Source organism: Phalacrocorax aristotelis, chromosome 3 (genome assembly GCF_949628215.1).
Source record: "Phalacrocorax aristotelis chromosome 3, bGulAri2.1, whole genome shotgun sequence".
Lineage (NCBI taxonomy): Eukaryota > Metazoa > Chordata > Aves > Suliformes > Phalacrocoracidae > Phalacrocorax > Phalacrocorax aristotelis.
The window spans coordinates 28,963,604-28,986,249 of NC_134278.1; the positions used below are offsets into that span (position 1 = coordinate 28,963,604).

Here is a 22,646-nt window from a genome sequence, read left to right on the forward strand (position 1 = left end):
CAGGGAATTAACTCTCCACTATTAGGACAGTACGCTCACGGTAGACATGATCTAATGAAAAAATATATTGTGCTTAAAACCAAAAAGTTATTGCGCTCTATTTACATTATATATATGGACTTAATCCTGTAAGATATTTAAGCACATATTTAAAGGTTGCGGGACTGAAGTCAGGGTACTTTGCGTTTGCAGGGAACAGACCAGTGTGTGCTGCAACTCTCCCATGTTTTCAAAATCTTTTAGAAGGCAGTCACATAATATGGCTGTTAAAAACCGTGCTAAGTCAATACATTAATCACTGAATCTAGGTAGGTTCTCTGCGTGCTGACTTCAGATCTTTTTGGTTGCCAACAAGTTCTTAAAACCTGCACTTATTAAAAAGAAAAGGTAATGCAAGAAATCCTGTTTAATGGGACAAGTCGTTGTCCAGTGGCAGTGAAGCTTCTTTGGAAAGTATTTAACCCACAGAAGAATGAAAGGCAGATAGTTCTACTGCAATTAACTCTTCTGTGATGAAACCTTTTCATTAACAACTAGTTTAAACAACAAATAAAACTTGACAAAGAAAGCAGTTAAAAGTTCACTCAGTAGCTGACAAAACATTGAGTCACAGACAAATATTTTATGTGATTTTTCAAAGCTGCAGTGCAAGTTTGTTCTCTAATTTCCTGTTTTTTATAGGAAAGAAACAGGAATCCTTATTGACAGCATCCTCTGAATAGCCAGGACAAAAGACGTAAGTAAGTGGAAGTATAAACAATAAAAGAAATGGGTAATAAACAGAAAGTGTGCAAAATGGGAATTGGTGTTGACACAATTTCTCTAGGTAAAAAGTGAGATTTTAAATTGGGGTGCAATTATACATTAATATTCAGGAGATTTAACTCAAGCACTATGACTTACATTTTCCTTCATGTGTGGCTGACAGCCCATGTGCTACTGTAGCAACTGATGTTTTGGCTTTCTTTTATCTAATATATAGTCTTGTAATCAGGCTATACATTAATTTCCAAAACTTGCTTTATGTAAGTAAAAAGTGGTTCAAAAAGATGCTTGGCCTATCAGTGACTTCTGCAAAGACAATGTGGGCCTCTTTAGCTTAAATAGTTAATATGTCTTGCAAGAAGTGTCTTACAGGTGATGAAGAATGACTTTTCAGGAAAAAATAATGAGGTTAAAAATCAATTTTTCAGTTATTTAACAAAATGAAAAGCTATCAAAAATCTTCCTTTGGGTAACACTCAAAATGTTATTAAAGCAAAATCAAAATAGTTTATTGTTCTTAGGTTATTGAACTCTTCCAAACATACTCACTTAGGTTAATTTTTAAATAAAAAGTCCCTTTAAAAAAAATAAAGGCACAAGTGTTTTACTCTGAAAAATTTTCAGCTACAACACTTGCACATTTTCAAGATTTCTTTCTCTCACAACCATCCTTTGTTTCATAATCTGGAGCTTCCACATGCCTCTTTTCTACATAATTTGTGTTCACTGGAAAATTTCCATCATCTCTTTCTGCGAGTGTTCCCACCATAAAGCTACACATGCAACGGAAAAGACAAAAGACAAAAGAAAATTCTGTACCAGGTAGAGTTTTTCTTTTGCAAAAGATTTATACCTGCCTTTTTTTTTTTTTCCAAGCCAGTCCTCTTCCCTTTCTAAACATGTTTTTGCTTTTACTATGCCTTGTTCACCATTTCAGTCATTAATCTGGGATTATGGCCTTCATTTGCTCTCTTTTACCAGTATTATCCATACCAACGAATTACTGGTATGATGCTACATATAGTCATTCCAGGCAAGCCTCCCCATATACACTCTCACCTACCCTGGTATAGTTCACCTCTGAAAAAAACATAATAAAAAGACATGAAGTCATGCTGCAGGTAAGTACCATGGCTGGACTACGATCGCTGCTGTTGATCTGTTCTCACTCCTGTTACTAAGGGAGAGGTTCCACCTCAGACCAGTGTCCCTTCGATCAGTATTTTCTCTCCAGTCAGTAGAGGGACCTCAGAGAAACGTGTAAGGGGAGGACTGTGTTTTTGACTCTTCCCACATATTCTACCCAAGCTCCAGCAACCTGAAGTCAGGTCATGCAGCCCTTAAAGGCAGTTCTAATGACGCCAGTGTGGTTATTTTATCCCTGACCCTAAATGTTCTTAGTTTTCCTACAAAAATTTCCTTTCACTCCCACCTGCATGAAATCATTGCCGTTTCGCTTCCTCACATATGATGTTCTGAAGTTCCACAAAACACAAAGACCAAGTTATGTGTATTATCTAGTGCGAGTTTATTGCACGTTGGTGTATAATAAACCTCAATAAAAAAATTACCACTGATGTAAATAATCTAAAACCAAGGAGTATGGAGAAATGGTGAAAGCCCCAAGACTGCTCTCTCATATGAAATCCTGGCAGGTAACTAGATCAAGAAATAGAAGTGCTTAAGGAACATTGCTACATATTTTTCTGCTTCTTTTAAAGAGAATCCATTCTCTTAATGCTATAGTTTATGTAAAAAAAGCTATTCCAGATCACTACACACATATTTTTTTTTTAATGGCACAGTGCAAAGCATTCATTGCATGACTGAAAAGGAGAAAATATGTATCTATGTATGAAAGCAATCAATTCATTCCACTTGTAATGAGATTTCTCCTATCACTTCAGTTTGATTGTTTATCTTTGCAATCGCATCCCATGCTGTTTGGAAAAAGAGGAAAAAGACACGCAAAAGAATCGAAAGCCAAGCAACTCCACATGACTGCATTCAATCTCATCACTACCTGTTCTGAAGAATGTAATTGCATATTTATAATATTATATTACTACAGGACTGACAATTTTTAGTGGCAGCATGTAAGCCAGGAAGATCTGGCTGTTCTTTTATGGTGGGCACAACTCTCGGTGGTCATGGCTACGCTCAACATGTTGAACACCACCTTCTCTGTGATTTGAAAATAAATGGCAGATATTCAGCTAATAAATATTTCCGATTTTAGCTACAGTTTTGCATGCCAAATCAAAAGGGAGAAGTATCTAAAAGCCAGCATCATCTTCTGTTCTGTGTCTAGTGGACTGCACACATTTCATGATGGTGCTTGTTTTTCCTGTCAGAACACTGTAGGATCTTTCTCCTGTTACAGAAGACTAAACTGCTGAGCCAGTGGCATTTAGCTTAAGCAAAGAGATTTAAGCGCTCACATTAGTCACGCTGCTCTGGAAGAATCGTAAGTTTTCCTTATATCCCAAATAACATTCGACAAAACTGCTGCAGTTACACTTGGGCACCTCTTCAACAATTTCTAACACAACTTTCTGTGACACATACATAAGCTCTGTGGTATTTAGTGCACAATTGGAGTTGTTCATAATATTCTTTTTAAGTAAGTTCCATTGCCTTTTCAAATTAATCTGTCCTGCTCCCACACTGTATGCCCAGCAGACACTCAAAAATCGCAAGTCACTCTTAACAAGTGACCCCTGAGGGCCCTGAAAGGAAAAGCCCAAATTCTTTGGTCTCTGACATTTACCCATAGATGTATTTTTTTAAAGATAAGGAAATTCTGAAATGCAGCTATACCTCCCTTGACAACATCCATTTCCCAGAACTGGAAACTGCCTCTCCATATGCCCAAAATTAGAGAGTATGGCCAGAGTGGTTCATTGTAGAGCCAAGCATTTGCCTGCTGTCATTTTGGCACTAAAAAACCCTAAATCAGCGGATCAGTTCTTTTCAAACACTAAGTACCTAAGGATTTAGGGCGTAAACGTATTTAGTATTTTCCAGCAGAAATTCTGTTTCTGCTGCTCCAACACAGCTCAGCATCCAGCTGCACTGGACTGGAGGGGAAAAGTACACGTGTCTGCAGTCTGCCTAGGAATTACTATGATTCACAGTATAATATAGAAAGCTTTAAGGAAATTCTAGTTTAAAGAGAGAAATTACACAGATTTTTCTTGAAAATTCTTCCAGAAGGAAGACTCATCTGCCAATATACATAAGCTGATTTCTTGTATGGTACAAAAAAACCACAACAAGCCTCCAGATTTTTTAAATTTGTATTTAAATTGGTAAAAAAATACTGCATAAAAGAGACTATTGGGCTTGTTTTATGGCAAGAAAACTGTTTTAACCAGAGCAAGCTGCATTTTCCTTAGCGATGTAGCAATTCACACTATTATTTATGCTCACAGTCAAATATATTAAGTTTTACCAGTATCTCAATGTATAATATCCTCTCTGAAACACTAATTGTTACTATTACCCATCCCGTGATCATTCTCAGACTCTTTTGTTTGGAACTGGTAACACTGATGTACATGGATCAGATAATTCCTATCTCTCACTGTAACTACATAGGGATTTTGTTTTCTTTTGAGTCAGTAATGTTGAAATTGGATTAAGATAACAGTCACTTATGAGGCCTTCTCTACAGAATTTGCTTTCATCACTGCCGTATTTTATGCTACTTAACTCTACAACTTCATTTTTTACACCATTCTCATATGAATGAGTGTCCATGAAGTTCATACTTAACTTTAGATTATACTTAAGGACTACATACTTTATGGAGAGGAAAAAAAAAAAACCAACCTCAATTTTGGTTTTTCTGACATACTCATGAGTGAATGTAATAACTGGCATGCTGGCACTGTTGTTTATCATCAGATGAAATGAAATATGATGAGTGACCAATCTCAAAATCAGAGGACTTAGTCTATCAATTTATGTGTGTTTAAACATCTTTAGCTGGTAACAAACCCTTCATACTCCCCTGTCTGGGCAATTGCTGTTCTTGGCAATAATAACCTGAGTGGGTGGTTGAGAATGGAACTGGCAGATGCAGTACTGATGCAAATTACTGCTACTTAGCAGCACATGCATTCATTCATCCAGGGAGTCATTTTTTATCATTCCAGAAATAAGCCAAAAGTCATAAAATATTTTACTTGTCAATATCTAGAAATAAAATCTGTAGTGTACTCAACATTTATTATCATAAAATATACAGTTAAAAAGATAATTGGAGTGTCAGTATTCCCAATGTCATAAAGAAATCTCTGAAAAAAAAGAAATACATTCTGTGTGCCTAATTCACCTGTTTTGTGGTTGTTTTTTTTTTAATATTGCAACTGGAGACCTTATAATGCAAGTGTGACTTCTGATATGCATTACCAAGACCAAACAATGCCAACCATAAAATCCTGATTAGTCCTTCCTTTATTCTGGCATATTATTTCTTTCATTATTTTAGCTGCTGAGACGAATGACAGAGGTGACAGGAAAGCAGAATAACACACAACATTACTAAAGGCAATATACAGCTCAGTGAAATTAGCAGTCATTATTTCTGTGTTGACCATAATACTGCTGTTCTACAGACTGAAAGATGCCACAATGCAATCGGTACTTGTTCTTTGGATCAGATATATATGAAGCTGCCTATATATGAAATGCCTTAGGTGCATTGACCAGGCAGCGATTCCAAACACATTTTTTTTCTTTTATCTATAGTGCATTTTTACACACATTTAAGCAAAATGTCCACTTTGTTATCTTTTTTAGAACTATGCCCTGAATAAATATTCAATCTTTTTAAAAAGTCCCATCTCTAAAGAAACAATAAACAAGAGAAAAACCTTATTTATGTACACCAATCCTACAGCAGTAATCCATACAAGTTATACTTTCTCAGGAGAAATGGAATTCTCTCAGAACAAATGAACTTAAAGCTGCTTTCTCTTTTCAGTTAGTTATTTAAATAACAGTGGTACTATAGTACTGTGGCGGTCTACAATTATATGGGAAGCAAGCTTTGCGTAGCAAGAGAAAAACTGGATTTAAGCAGTTGATGTAACCTGAAAAAACCAAACAAGCTTTGGAGTCAGAGTCTATTATTAGTCTATTAATGAGCCATTAATAAGTAGACAGGCAATCTAAGTGTAACAGATAAAGCACAAATGTATTGACAATAATTGCAACCAGATTACAGACACAGTACCTTAGCTTTGTCCCTCATGGATCCTTTCCCCAGGATGGACATTTTTGCTCCGGTTTCTTCTTGTAACCTCTTCAAGGAGTTTCCCCTTGGTCCAAGCAATTTCCCAACAAAATTGAACTAGAAAAAAAATAAGAAAACTATTTTAGACCAAAAGCTGCTTTTTCAAAAACATAGTAAAACTTTACACACAAGTTGCTTTAAATACTCCTACTTAGTTCTGAGCCTAATGCATTGGGATACAAGTCTGGAGAACCAAGGTATCCTCTCAACTATCATAAAAGGCAGCAAAAGCATTCATGGTTTATTTGAACACCAGGAGGCTCCTCCCTAGGACAAAATGGCCAGTGGCTGCTTAGGTTTAGCTAACTGCTACACAAGGTCTTTGGTTAGCAGTCGGTATAGGTGAAACCCAGAGAATGCATATATTCTTTCCTGAGTTAGCCAGCTTTATTGGCAAAGTAATATATTCTGCAAAGTTCGAACTTTAGGTGGATTATTAGGAACTGATGCTTTACATGTTGATTTTACAATAAGTACTGCTTTGTTTAGTGGCTTCAAATATCTGTTTTGCCAGCAATGGAACAAATCAGAAACAATAGATCACTGTAGATACTCAAGGCTATTTTCTGAGGGGATTTTAAAGAGTGCTGGGCTTTGTCTGACATGCTGCTAATGTTCCTAAACACTGCACAGCTCATGTGACATACAACTCTTTTTTCTGTATGAAGAAGAGATGTCTACATGAAAATCAGAGGACAGAACATTAAATAGATGAGGTGTTCATGTCACGTCAGCACGAACAAGTGAAAAGGAGGTAGTCTATTAAGTAACAGTAATTTGTTTATTCTGTAATCAATAGTCTCTTCAATTTACTATTTTTTATGCTTTCCAAAATCTTTTTCAAGACTCTATGGCATGCGGTCTTTGGAAGTTGACTGGAAACCATCAGCACTTCCTTAGGATGTTTCTAATTTTGTTCAATGAATGGACAATACTTTGTCCTGGCTTTCAACATAGAATAAGCTTAGCTAAGGAAAAAAGTGTGTAATTGTATCAGTACTCCCTTATTTTCATTTCAGAGATAAAGAGCACGATAAGAAATAGCAATCAAGAATATGCTGCTGTCAAAAATTCATCTGAATGTCTAAAAAGATGTTATAACATACCCTGTTAAACCATCAAAGAAAATAATATGTAATCACAGAAAAAAAAAAAATATATATAAGGTGAAATCCACTGCCACCTAAACCAACACAACTGATTTCAGCAAGATAACATGTATAGGGGGAAGTGGTAAGTGGTAATATTGCAGAAAACCCCAACAAGCTTTGAAGCTCCCAGATGATTTTTCAAGCTTGTGTGCTTGCATTTTTTTTCCCAACTCTGTTGACTTAATAGAAGTTATGAACTCTTCAATAAATCCTACTCCATTTTGGGGCAGGATTTAGGGATGATGCCCTATCATGGCAACAACCATAATATGTCTTGAAACTGTAGCTATGCTTCTTCCAAGGACAACTTGGCTTAGAAGTTGTTGGCTTCAAACTGATTATTAAATTTCATATGAAAATAAACCAAACAATGAGGTAAGGAGTGGATTTCAACTTTCGTACTAGACGTTGGACTTAATCTATTGATAGAAATAAGATTTCAAAAAGTATACATCTCATGTATGTGAAGGATTATTTGAGAAGGGAGAGCAGACAGCAGAGCTTTTGCTCTTTGGCAGAGAGCATCTTACCTGCAGAATGGCTGTTCACAAGTTACAACACCAAATCTTTTGTGCCACTTACGCATCCCCGATCAGAGAAGAACCATCTACTGCTGCATCCTTTCAGTGACTCCTAATATTAAGAAAAGCTGCACCTCAAAAGCTGGAAGAGCTATACTGCTATGTAAGTTTGGAGGAGACTACAAGAAGGCCAGGCAAAGCTCGACTCCCTTTGTTCCCTGAATGGAATAAAACTATTAAAATACACTTTATGAAGATTTATGCTGACCATTTACATTTAAGCACTTCATAAACTTTCTAATAATTACCCTGACATATTGCTGCAAAGGAGCAGTATGGCCAGCATAAACCATGTGGTAAGTGGATTTTAATCACTTCACAGGAAATAAGTGGCTGGGGATTTTAATTCTATTGATTATGTAGCAGACAGTCCCTCACATTTCATCCACCTTCTAAAAAAACACATATCAGGAAGCAAGCAGTTACCTACCACTGAATAACTGATTTGCTCTTAGTTTGGTTCCGTCTAAAGTTGCAAAAAAGCCAGTGCACTATATCAGACATTCAACTGTTGTGCTTGGTCTTCCCATCGCCAGTCTAGGGCCACTGGCTATCCTCAGCACCAGTCTATAATCACAAAATTCCCCAAAGTCTGTAAATACTGGTAGAGTAACTTTGACTCAAGAACTTACGACAAATCAAATCCTTCATGTTCACAAGTGGATAAAACCAACACACAAGTAAGAGAAAGCTTCAGTGAACAGCACAAATTGTAAGAAATTTGAAACACAACTTTATTCCTCTTATTTATTTTATTACAATGTGCTGGACAACAACCTGAACAGAACGAATCTTAATACTGGAAGGCTTAGGCTGCAGTTATAACCACAAACGCACACACACACACAGCCAAAGCATAGAGCGGCAGTGAAGGAAAATGTGGAAATCCAGTCAGTTTGACTCTATATGACGACCCTTGCTCACAGACAAATGTTCCTGGCACAGCCACTGTAACTGCAAATCTTATTTTGCAATCTTAGTTCTGATCCAGTTCCACCACGTGTATAGATTTTCTCCAAATCTAAGCCCTAAGTCTCTGGAATAATACCTGGTCATGTTAGGAGAGGGAAGCTGACAAATGACGACATACAGAAGAGAGAGTGTTAACAGAACACTTTCATTGTTGGGGAGAAAACAGACTTCCACTTGGAAAACATGGTTATTGTTGTGTTACTAGATTTTTTTAGAGGTGGCTTAACTTTTTAATCGTAGTTATGAACGTGAGCTAGGCTTTCTGTGTGCTTGTAGATACCCTTCCTGGTTTATGGCAAAGATTTTGCACATTATTTTCTTAGATTTTTTTATCATTTGTCTGTGGGAGACAGATGCATGTCTTCAGGGGAAAATGATCTGGTGATAGCAGAGGATGCTTTACTTATAATCAAATGCACATGACGCTTCGTGTGTCAACAGCTGTGCAATAAAATTTCTCTTGTGCAGAATAAAACCTGACAGAGAATATAGCTCAATACATCTTTTGAGTATCCACAGTCAGTCTCCCCAGTGTCTTCCCCATACACACAGTTTCACCAGGTTTATCTGCATCTTGATTACTTCCACACTCCACCCCAGATAAGCAATCAGACTGTAAGGCGCCCAATGCTAACACTCTGGCTTCTCAGTCTCCATCAAAGTTTTTACTCACAAAACTTTTTTTTTCTCATGGAAATAGCCAAAAATGATATCACACACATGGACACACAAAAATTATTCTCTTTCCCCAAAGTGTGCTGCTCCCATTCCTCTGCAAAGCTTTGTGCTTACACACTTACAGAGAACACTTACTGACAGTGTGAGACATTCTGCTTGAGTCTATATGCTAGGACTGAATATTTAAAACCAAAGATTAGGTAGCCAAGAAGTATAAAGAAAATTAAGAAGTCTTAAGAACTAATTATATGAAATTTCTTACCCAAAACCTGCCTGTGTTAGTGAAAAGCTTAGAGCTGCACTCCATGCATGAATATATATATAATCACAGACCTGCTCATCTCCAAACCCCCTTGCAGTAAAACATGTTGCACATCAACACGTCTCACCTGCTTCAGGCTAAAACACTGCCCAGCGACGTGGCACCATCAGAAGCACATCAGAAGTTACTCCACCATATAGCAGCCCTACCTGCTCCCCATAAAATCTATCCAATCTAAAACCACACCTGTCTTCCACTCCACCTCCCTTCTGCACATGGGGGCAAGAATGCTGGTAATCATTTAAGCAAAGAATCATATAATTTGCTGTTACGTTGCAACATAAAGCTCTAGCATCCAGTTCTTTCAAGATTGAAAACCTCCATTTAGTGTTAGTAAGGATTTTGACCACCTCACCACAGCATACCATAGGTATAACAGACCTAACACATGGCTTACAGTATTAACATTCAAGCCTCAAACTAAACATAGTGATTGAGAGAAAATGCATGTTTATATTTAGAAGAATATTTGTTTCTGTGTTTGATGTAGCCCAAATACATGCCTACTAGAACTGTAACATTTCATATTTTATAAACATCACTTTAATTGGGTTTTACAAGCAGAAACAAGGAATATGCTTGCCATTCAGAAAAACTATTTGTGTCAGTGACTGTTTCTGTTTTATACACAGATCAGCATTCAGAACAGTAAAAAAACCTTGACAAATAAAGAATGGGTCAGACAAGCGTTTCCAGCTGTAAGATAAAGCAGCACAAAGCCCTGAACTGGAATAATAAATTAATTCCTCCCAGAAACAGCAAAATAGAAACAGCACTGGCTTAGGCAATGTGTAATAGGTTTATTTCTCAGCATGTTCTATTCACCATAGGTATCAGTTCCTCTGAGGGGCGACAAAGTGTGTTTCCATTGGCAGAGCTACTTATCCTCACAGAAACCTTTCCCTGTTCATGAAATCAAAGAAAAAAAATCCTTCTAAATTCAGTCCTGCATTAAAGAAAAGGGGAGGAGACAAAGATATTAGTCACTCATGAATAAAACCTTACTGACTGAGACATGCTTATACATTAGTTCTCTTCTGGTCCTATTCTAGGACTTCTGATAGTTCATTTATTTTAGAATAGCGTTTATTTTAAGAGTTATCTCACCTTTTGATATGCATAGGGGACTTCCCTTCAGGTTAAGGTAGTACTGGAAGAATATGAAGGGAAATTTTATTTTTCTCAACACTTTGTAAGCATGACAATGCCCATAATAACATGCTTTTACTTTTGGTCAGCCCTGAAGTGGTCAGGCAATTGGACTAGATGATCATTGTAGGTCCCTTCCAATGGAACTAAACTATTCTATTCTATTCTATTCCATTCCATTCCATTCCATTTCTTCCATTGCTCAGCAGATTGTGCAGAGTTCACATTTGCCTTCCTCTGTATGTAGCTGCTTACCCCAATACCACTTCAATATCTAGTTCTTTTTGGCTTTTCCAAAACGAATTTAGTGTTCCAGAAAAGGATGCAATATTATTTTTTTATTACAGCAATGCGATGTTTGCTGTCTTTGGAGAAGAGCTTACGAGAAACCTGTCTGGTAGGGCTGAATTTTGCAGGGCTCTACTTTAGCAAGGCATGTCAGGAGACAGCAAACAGCAGAAGCAGAAAATGAATGTACTCCTTCAGAGGGGCTCTGGAGGTCTACTCCAAAGGACATGTGCTAACGCTTTCTTCAAGTACTGCACCACTGAAACTTCACTGTAGCAGTCGCAGAACCAAAGGAGAAAGCTGCCCTTTCCTATACAGCTCACTAAGCCTCTTCTCTTCATTATGCTTTGAACAATAACCTGATGTCAGGCTGCGGGGAGAAAAATGGGCTCAAAATTAAATGCTCAAAGGGAAAATACTGCTTATTGAAGACTCCGGGCCAAATTAATTTCTGGTTTAAATCAATAGAATTACCTCAAGAATAAATTAAATCCAAGTAACAAAGTTTGAATCATTAAAGTTACTGTGACTAGAAAATTTACCCAAGAAATAAACATTTTTTATTAGACCTTTTTTTTACCTTGAAAAATGCTGGGAGTTCATATTTACAGTGTGCTTGAAGAAGATGCTGCAATATTTGTCTGGCTATTTACTAGCTCATAGCAAGCATCTGAATCTACAGCGAAAATACATTTTTGGCATAACTCCATGAAACAGATGGTCAGCAACTCCAAACAAACACCTTCCAGATACAAGTCCACACTGAGATAGCAAAAATATCCCCCAGCTTTTCATTTTTAGCAGTTTTCTGTCAGATTTTGGTAACAAGTTGTGGCATTTAAATAAAGCAATTGAAATGAGTCTTAAAATTTAAATACATTTTCTGATTAAAAAAATGTTTGGTGTCGATGTATTTTTAATCAGTTAAACTTTCTTAACTCAGGAGAACTTGAATATCCATTTCTCTAATAGATGTATTAGCAGTGCAATTTATTATAATCTGCTAATCTGTCAGACACTCAAAGATTTTATTTTGTGGGATTCTGTTTTTAACTCTGACATGAGGTAATTGAGGAAAAGCCAAGGAACCAATTAAAGTTGCAGATCTATATTAAATCTGCAATTAATAAGTTTAAGGCATTTATTATTTTAATTGCAGAGATATCCAGAGAGACTCATCGTACCAGGCACTGCACAGACACACAGGAAGACATGATCTTGACCCTGAAGGGTTGTCAAATACATTAAAAAAAATCAAACAAACCTTGTGGAATGTATGTGGCTACTATTGCTTATTTGGATGATCTGGGAGTGACTGCAGGAACTACTGCCGTTAAAATCAGTGGGCTTGGTTGTGAATCTGAGTATTACTCAAGGTAAGTACAGTAGTACCAGTTTCTGCTGACAGGAGGACCATGCCAGAGCCTGCTTTTTCAGCTCAGAAACGGGAAAGAAGATGCTAATGTCACATTTCATCTTTCCCTTTTGCCTTTCTTATAATTCTTTTGTAACTTGGAATAAACTTACCTTTCCTACGCTTACCCCTATTTGGCCAGCCCAGCTGGGGCAGTGAGGGAGATGAGGGCAGACAGGAACAGTTCTCAGGCTTCTTCGCCCATGCTGGGGAGGTTAGACATGTTAGCAAACTAGTCGCCAGTCAGAGGTCATGACTGATACCAACCCATGTCTACAAAAGTTGGAAAGTTCTTTGAGGGCTGACTGCTCCTTAATGGAAAACTTTCAAAGAGCAGCAGTATTTTTTAAAAACTGCAGAGTATGCTGAGCTAACGGTGATTCTGCCCCTGTATTTAAGTCGTACTCGGTTGAATCAAGGGCAAGGGGCCTCTTTAGGACAAAAAGGCCACCTGCCTTTTAATATTCATCCTAGCCAAGCCTCAAGTAGTCAACTTTTACTGTTTTGAAATAAATAAAATACAAGGTAAATAATGAGGACTTCAATTTTGTATTTAAGACCGGCTCATGTGAAGGACATTATATAAAATGATATTTGTGTGAATGCTAACAATTCAGACTGCAGAAGAGCACCACTAAGCTTTTTCCAAAGCGCACACTTAAATAAGTTTAAATTCTGCATATGCACAGGTATGGAAACAAGTACTAAGACTACAACACTTAAAAGCACAATCAACATTTGGCTAATTGAGCTTATTACTCCCACAGATACACGATTTACTGGTCACAGTAATAAACACCATCTGCTCTTTGCTAACTGGCAGCAAACTACCAACTTTTTTCTAACTTGAAGAGTTTGGAATGTAAAAGGAAGATCTAAAGGAGCTGTAATACGGTGGCATTTCCAAGCACATCATCTCACTCTTACTGAGCTGAATATGATTTTATATTGGTGAAAAGATTTCTCTTTGCCAGATGCTGTATTTGCAAAGTTAAGTTCTAAGTCAACAAGAACCAGGATAAGTTAGGGGTTGAATACCCAACCATAAAATTAATATATCTTTCCCACATATCTTAGTGATACCAAACTAGTAAAAATGCAGCATAAAACTCAAATTTTCTTTCAGTCAAGGGAATTGTAACAAGTTAATTTGGACCCAGTATGTTAATGAACTGATTTAACATATATGCATATACTATCTAAGTTTGTAGACAGCACTGTATTAAATCACAAATGGTTTATATTTATCTAATTAAAAACTCTGTTAGTCAACTAGATTTTGCCTTTTATTATTAAAGTAATTATACTTACAGCAGCATTTATGTATCAATTTACATATACTGAGCACTTTGCAAAGGTTAGTTTTATTCTCAAGTTATGTTCACAATGGAAGCAAAGCATTACTTTAAATTGATTGATGTATGCAAACTCACATAGCCCTAACGAAATTAACCCAGCCTGTGAAAGCACTCAAAAGCATTTTACAAAATTCTGGTTCTTCCTCCTCCCCCCCCTATACTTTTTAGACTGTGGGGGTTTTTTGTTCTTTTTTACTATGGAAAATGCAAGAAAATACAATCTCTCTTCCTTATACCTCAATACCTTCTACTTTTCCTACACTTAGAGAGGAAAACCAAGTATCTTTCAAGATTTTTTTTAATGAGGACTTGGGTGATCTGAAGTGGTAATGCAATAAAATATTTTAAGAGGATCAAATCATTACAAAACAACATTCACATGGTGAAAACAATTGAGTAATACTGTGTTAATTCAAAGACTCCAACTGGTGCTGAATTCTATTCCCAAGGTGTTCAGGTAGAACACCTCTCCAATTCATACTTAAATTTCAACTATATTTCAAGTTGAACCTGGATATACACAAGTATATGGGACCTGATGAGATGCATCCCAGAGTCCTGAGGCAACTGGCTGATGTAGTTGCCAAGCCACCCTCCATGATATTTGAAAAGTCATGGCAGTCAGGCGAAGTCCCTGAGGACTGGAAGAAGGGAAACATTGTGCCCATCTTTAAAAAGGGTAGAAAGGAAGACCCAGGGAACTACCAAACTGCCAGCCTCACTCACCTCTGTGCCTGGGAAGATCATGGTGTACATCCTCCTAGAAGCTGTGCTAAGGCACATGGAGGACACAGGAAGGTGATTTGAGGGATCCAGCATGGCTTCCTATGGGCACGTCCTGCCTGACCAACCTAGTGGCCTTCTATGATGGAGTGGCTACATCAGTGGACAAGGGAAGAGCTACGGATGTCATCTATCTGGACCGCTGTAAGGCCTTTGACATGGTCCCCCACAGCATCCTTCTCTCTAAACTGGGGAGATACAGATTTGATGGGTGGACTGCTTGGTGGATAAGGAATTGGTTGGATGGTTGCATCCAGAGGGAGTAGGCAATGGCTCAATGTCCAGATGGAGACTGGTGACGAGTGGCGTCCCTCAAGGGTCTGTACTGGGACCAGTACTGTTTAATATCTTCATCAATGACACAGACAGTGGGATCAAGTGCACCCTCAGCAAGTTTGCAGGTGACACCAAGCTGAGCGGTGCAGTTGACATGTCAGAAGGACAGGACAAACTAGAGAGGGAGGCCTGTGAGAACTTCATGAGGTTCAACAAGGCCAAGTACAAGGTCCTGCACCTGGGTTGGGGAAACCCCTGGTATCAATAGAGGCTGGGGGGTGAAGGGATTGAGAGCAGCCCTGCAGAGAAGGACTTGGGGGTACTAGTGGATGAAAAGATGGACCTGAGCCAACACTATGCACTTGCAGCCCAGAAGGCCAACCGTATCCTGGGCTCCATCAAAAGAAGAGTGGCCAGCAGATGGAGGGAGGTGACTCTACCCCTCTACTCCACTCTGGTGAGACCCTGCCTGGAGTGCTGCATCCAGCTCTGGAGCCCTCAGCACAAGAATGACATGGACCTGTTGGAGTGGGTGCAGAGGAGGGCCACAAAAATGATCCGAGGACTGGAGCACCTCTCCTGTGAAGACAGGTTGGGAGAATTGGGGATTGTTCAGCCTGGAGAAGAGAAGGCTGCGGGAAGACCTTATTGCAGCCTTCCATTACTTAAAGGGGAACTACAGGAAGCATGGAGGCAATCTCTTTAGCAAGGCCTATTGTGACAGGACAAGGGGTAATGGTTTTAAACTAAAGGAAGGTAGATTTAGACTGGATGTAAGAAAAATGTTTTTTACAATGAGGGTGGTGAAACACTGGAACAGGTTGTTCAGAGGGGTTGTGGAGGCCTCATCTCTAGAAACATTAAGGGTCATTTTGGATGGGGCTCTGAACAACCTGATCTAGTTGAAGATGTCCCTGCTCATTGCAGGGGGGTTGAACTAGATGACCTCTGAAGGTCCCTTCCAACCCAAACCATTTGATGATTCTATGATTCTATTAAGTGAAAATTGTACAAATTTAAGACAACAGATATTATCCTCTAGTCCATTCAATCAAATGTGGTAGGACAGAATACAAACATGGCAATGCAGAATAAATACTGTTAGATATATTTCCACTGTTCACAAGCTTATTCTCAAAAGCCACATACTGCAGCACTCTGTTCCAAGAGCAGACTGTACACTAACCAAATAGATGCTTTTTCTTATCTTTTTTGCTCATGGTGATGAGCTTATGGAAGGAAAATAACCAGCGTTAACTCAATATCTGGCATAAATGGTTTTCCACTGGTTTACATAGCAAACATACAGGACACAGAAAGACCCTTTGCATTCTCCAAACTGAAACTGCCCTGGCTTGCTCTACAGCATGCAAACCGGAGGGTCTGCAGGGCCTCTTCCGCCATTGTACACAGGCCTAATTGCAATAGTCATAACCAATGCAGCAGATCCCTGAATTTACATTTCATTTAACACTGCTGATTGTAAAAACAAGCTTAACATATATATAGAGTAGTCACTCTGTAATTTGATATAAACTTAACAGATTTAGTAAGTGAAGAAACAATCACAGCGTTAAATATGCATAAATGGATTGTGATTCTTTTTTCCCATTATCAATATTTGTTAATGTTTATAATTTGCCAAGTTGACAGACCATAGTACTCACTAAATGCAATTCAGAATACCTACTCAGTCTCACAAAAAACCAGAAATTTATAGAGTTTTAGAACATTTGAGTATCAATAGCATCTAAAGACCTGAGACTAATTTGTAATGCTTTGCTGATGGCATTCCTTTGCAAGGGACATAACTGTGTTTCAAACTTAGTTAACGTAAGACAGAAAAAAGTACTTTCAGGGCAACACTTTGAAAAAAGAACAAGACATACTGTATGCGACAAATGAGCGGGCAAGTGTGAGCTGGAGGGCCTGAGTGGCTTTGAATAACACAGGCTGTAATATCTAACAGTCTTGACATTGCCATACAACTCCAGAGCGAACAACACTGTGGCTAGGATGCTCCTACCTGATATAATATTAAATGGTCTGCTAATTTTTTTTCACTTGCACCTTTTTTCTTATCCTGGCACCTCAGGCTAAGATCTGATTCTCACTTAAAAGAATATCATAGAAGTAATATTGAATTCTCCTCTAACAGAAGATCAAGAAACGCCTCAGGTATATTTAATAACTATCTAGTTTTAACTTAATATTTATTCCATTGTAATTATCCTGCTTCAGCACATCTACAATCTTCAAGAAGGATGAATATGTTTGCAAAATATGTATTAAAGTTAGCCATCAATGCAAAAAAATGGCAGTGAATATTTTCCATTGTCCTTGTCAAGCCAGTATGTCCCCAGCTCCAGCTGCTCAAGGGAGCCAGGAGTGTTATCCTGGAAGGGTTAAAGAGACAGAGTTAGCCATACCCAAGTAATTAACTTGGTATCTAGGAAGATGGTTCAGCCTTTGAAACTCACTTTCACATTGGCATCTGACTCAGTCAGGTCGCTGGTGTCCATGGTTCCCAAATTTCAAGCACATCAGTCCCATTCAACACTCTTGTCTGCCTTGGGCCTCAGTCACTCAGTGTGGGCTGCCGTAAAACTCCAGTTTAGCTGTGTCATTCATTTCATTAACTGCATGAACTTTGGTATCTCACACACATTTATGAGAATCATAAATTCCAGGTCTGGAGCTAGGTGTTCAGTGTCTAGATCCTGCAATGGACAGAAGACCAACCTCTAGCCCTCTTGGGAACCTGCACCCTGCAGCACTCTTTATGCTCCTCCAGAAAATCACTGACTTCAAGTTCTTTCATGGAGTTATAAATGATGAAGTGATTTGATTTCCAAACTCCAAGCATTTATAACCTCACCGAACCCTTATATTTGTCTGTCTGCAAATGCTGTAGCCACTGAAATGAACTAAAAAAACCCACAACAAATATGTCACAAAAAATACATGAAACAATAAGCAAGATTAACTTTCAACAGACACTGGGGGAAAGTATAAGTGTAACTTTATGTGGAACGTTATATTCTGTGGAAATCTCAAAAGCCCATTGAAGTTTTTAATTTAATAAAGACCATATATGTCTTAAATCATCTAGATTATAGCAAAGTAAAGGAAGCAAACTGATACATTCTTAAAGGTAAAAACTAAGGATTTGTTCGACCTCTAAGTTTCTGGGAAAGTTCTCCCACTGCAAATTTTAAATAAAACAATCCTATTCCTCTTAAATTTAAAAAAAAAAAAAACAACCACCCAATCCTATTCCTCTTAAAATTGAATGCTTCTGTAAATAATTTTGCACCAAAATAAGAACAGACCAGTGCACTTCAACCTGGAACAACAATGAAATCAGTAGACAGCTACTGATTCATGTAATCTTCTCCATAATAAAATGCTATACAATGATATTGACAACCTAGCAAATGTACTCTCACATTTAAGCACCATCCATAAAATCACAATTAAGGTGGTATATATTTTCATCATTAGATTCGTATGAAAAACTTCCTTATGAAAATATTATTTTATTTAAAAGCCAGTGCCTAACTTTAAGTTTCATTTAAAGCATCTATATTCACAGATATTTGCTTCAGATTACAACTTTCATCTTTGCCATGTCTTTTCTTATGGCATGTACCATCCTGAGTTTTGTTTATAATTACAACAGCAAATAGATATTTCTGAATGTATTCTAAAAGTATAATTTCCAGACTAAGGTTTGTCAAATGCTTGCAGATGCAGAGTATGGACACTACACCTTGTTTGATTATTCTTAGGCTTCTCCATCCCACACTTAGAATCACAGAAAGCAGTTGTCTCATTAATCTTTAGGAAATACAAAACAAATGAACTCCAAGCATGCTAACAAACATGGATGCCCAAATCCCAGAGAGGTTTTCTGCTGGTGAATTCCAGTGTCACAGCAACCAAGCCCTGTCAGCCTAGAACTTCAATATTCTCTAAGAATACCACAGAATATGTACCACATGAAAATTTCTAATTTAGTACATCCACACAAAAAAAGGACTATGAAAAGAAAAATGAAATGACAGAAAAAAATCATTGTGAAAAATAACAGTAATAAATTAGAAAAGGGATTGTTCTATGAAAATCCTATTCCTAAATGATGGAAGTATGGAGGAAAAAAAAAAAAAAAACAACAAACAACTGACTGAAATACATTATCTTGAATGTCCATCTGCAGTCTACAGTGGGAAAGAGGACAAGTTTTACAGGGAAACTGCTAGCCCAAACCAACTTCATTCTTTCATGTTCTCAAGACAGGCCAGGTGGAACACCTGAAGTGACAACATGCCATGTCCCATCTACCATGACATGGACAGAGACCTGTACTGGTGGCTCTGAAGAGAACGTACATCCTGTGGACCTCATAAGAAGTCTGCACAGACTCCAAAGACATGCTAGCGTCAGCAGTTTCCAGTCCTTATATAAACTGAGGAATGCTGGAGAGAACTTCTCGTGGCCAAATGTAGGTCGTCTGGGAGCTGAAAACGGGACCTCCACAGCAGCACACTTTGCAACATCCTCGTTACACCATGTGCAGATTCAGAGAGAAGGGGATGCACTGAAGCAAAGCTGAAATCTCAGGCTGAAATAATGGTGTTAGGAGATTCACCTGGAATTGAGGACACATCTAGGATAGGGAGAGTGTTCTCCAAAGAATAAACGAACATGGAAAAGCTGATACCATATACCCTATTTCCAAAAGACAGCCATTTCACAAGGTTGTTTATCAAAGGCTCGTGATGAAACCAGGCTGTCATGCGATTAGAAGGAAGGCCCTCTCATGGATTTAAAAAAAATAAGTTTAAACAATAGGAAAAATTTGCAGTAAATGGTTAATATTCATACTGGAGGAAGCCATTATTTGAGTCCTGCAGGGATCCAGTGGGAGACTGAAGCTGGAAAAAGCACTGAACAGTGAGAAGAAAAACTTTACTGATGATGCTAATGTAAGTCAGGGCTCTGAAGGCAGGACTGGCTATAAAGAACTACGTTATGATACCTGGCAACAAAATGACAGCCAAAATTCAATGTAAAAAATATAGAACACATCAAACAGCATCCAACCTTTATAAATAAAATGACAGGCTGATTTTAAGTGCTTAGAAATTATATCAGGAAAAATAACAGATAGTTCAGTGCACAGTAATAGTGAAAAAAGCAAACTGTATGTGCTACGTTATGAATTTTTGGGAAGGAGTAACTAAAAAAGAGAGAATAGCATTATGCTACTTTATAAATCAATAATACCACACCACCTTGAAGACTGTTTACAGTTATACCTCATGATTTCAGAAAGGCCATAGTAGGACCAGGCAATTTGGGAAAAAAAATTATGTTTCTGTACAACCAGTGACTAAACAGGTGTCACTGAGTGAGTCCTGAGCTATGATTCTTCATCGTGGAAAACACAACTGAGAACTGCAACAGATCTCTAAACATCTCTAAATTCCTGAGGAACATGAGGAAAGTCAATTGGATGTGACCTCCAGACCCTCCTCCAGGACAGAAACGGGCACAGCAGAAGATCCCAGCAAGCTGCCGCCTCAAAACTAGCAGAAGAAAACATTCTGCACAAGATTCCTCCAAATTTGAATTTTAAAAAGTATTGACAGATTCATCAGAAGAAACTACCCTGCGCTCAGGACATCTTTGTTGGAAGTTGGGATAATATTTTGGAGACGTATTTCTGCAGTTTGACTGTAGTCACATTCAGTTTTAGGTGCCCAGTGTTGGTCACTCCTGGAAGAGCAGCACAGCAGAACAATGTTTTTGTTATAAGGCACTGAAGTCGTGGCATGCAGTAACTGGATTATAATGTGATTTGCAATATTTTGCAGGTGTTTGCAATAGTCAGAGATAATCTGTGTGTCATAGTGAAGCAAGTATTGACCTCTTTTTACTTACATCCATCCTATTTTCATTGGGTGTATGGTCACCAAAACATTACAATGCAAAATTAGAAACAAAAAAAGCAAAACCATTTTGTTCATAGTGTATTGTACTGCAAAAGTAATGATGGTTTTATGCAACATTTTGCTTTAACATGTGATACAATATTCTGCTTTCATACTTCAGGTATATATATATAATTCTTGTGTTTTAGTCCAAACATAATTGTCTTAAACAGATATGGTAAAAAAAAACCCAACATATTTGCATTATGCTTTGATCTGAATATTAATCTCTAAAGATACAATTTTTGACAGTCCTCTGGAATTGTATCTACCAGGTTTTGTTCAGACACAAAGACAGCAATTTACAACAGTGATGGCAATTAAATAAATTATAATCTTCGTTTTAATAAATTATCAGCCCAGAAAAAATAATTACATTCATCTACAGAGGCATGTTTCCTTCCGCTATTCAGTGGGAGCTGTCAATGTGCATTTTTTATTTCATGCAGATAGAATATGATGAATAAATGAACTCCTTGCATTTCTTCAGACTACAACATATATAACTAGGCTGAAGACCTAATCCTACTTATCTATTTGTACAGGAATGATCATATTTTTATGGATAATAAATGGACATAAAGTAACTAATATAGATGTAACCCTGCCACAGAATTACCATCCAACACTCAGATTCTTATACAACTCCCATGCACATATCGGTCTGCTTCAGATGGAAAAAACGAGGGTTCTCCCTTATTTTTCTTATTGATTTACTAAAAATACAACGATTAATTGGTCTGATGTAAAATTTATAAGAATTAATCTAAAAAAAGTTGTTATTATTAGCTTTTGTAAATACGATTTTCAAAGATAGCAGTTTATAGCTTTGCCATATAGACAAAGAACTAATAGGTAACCCAAAATAAATATATTTGTGAAATGGTGTTTTCAAGTAGTAACATTAATTAAAATTCCTTATTTTTGCTTTGTCATTGAAAAGTATCAAATTTATTCACAATATGACAGAATTCACCATGACAGAGTGAAGATGTGAAAATGTGTTTTATATTGGATGTAGACATTAAGGTTTATCTGTAAAATATATGTTTTTACTATTTATTTTATCTTTATAAGGTTTTGAGGCCATTATAAGCCATAAGCAGGAGGTAGCTGGCAAACTCCTAAATAATTATTTTTCAGAGATAGTTACAATGTGATGAAGAACTGGTTATTAATAACATAAAAGCGCAAAAACCAAAAAAGGTTATACAAAATTATAAGATATGGAGAAGACGAGCAATGAGTCAAAAAGAAAGTGACTCAGCGATGTTTACAGCATGGGACCTCTATGGTAGGTCTTAAGAAAACACGAGAAAAATACCCTTTCTCAATCATAATTACTCTTAATTTGCACAATCTGAGTCTACACTTTGGAGAAAAAGATATGTCATTAAAGAAAATTAATGAAACATTCAATGTACTCAGTTACTCCTTATTTTCATGTAAATGGTTTTTAAGTGCTCTGATGTAAACAGCTAAATGACAGCTTTCAGAGCTAATCAATATTTTTTGTTTTATATTCAAAAGAATATTTTAAATGCCATTGTCAGTAGGCCTGTATGTATACAAAAAATCTGTGTATCTTAAATGAACTCCATCAAAAATCTT

The 22,646-nt window shown here is 37.4% G+C and overlaps 1 protein-coding gene across 4 annotated transcripts in view; it reads right to left on the reverse strand.

Annotated features, from left to right (window-relative positions):
- The window catches only part of KHDRBS2 (KH RNA binding domain containing, signal transduction associated 2), a 369,498-nt gene that overhangs the window by 228,130 nt on the left and 118,722 nt on the right, over positions 1-22,646 (reverse strand). For all 4 annotated transcript variants that reach the window (XR_012659538.1, XR_012659539.1, XM_075087030.1 and 1 more), the window contains exon 3: positions 6,008-6,124. Coding sequence is in view for 2 of the 4 variants with exons in the window: in XM_075087030.1 (XP_074943131.1) it covers positions 6,008-6,124 (117 nt within the window). In the remaining 2 variants the exon portion in view is untranslated. The remainder of the gene's footprint in view (positions 1-6,007; positions 6,125-22,646) is intronic.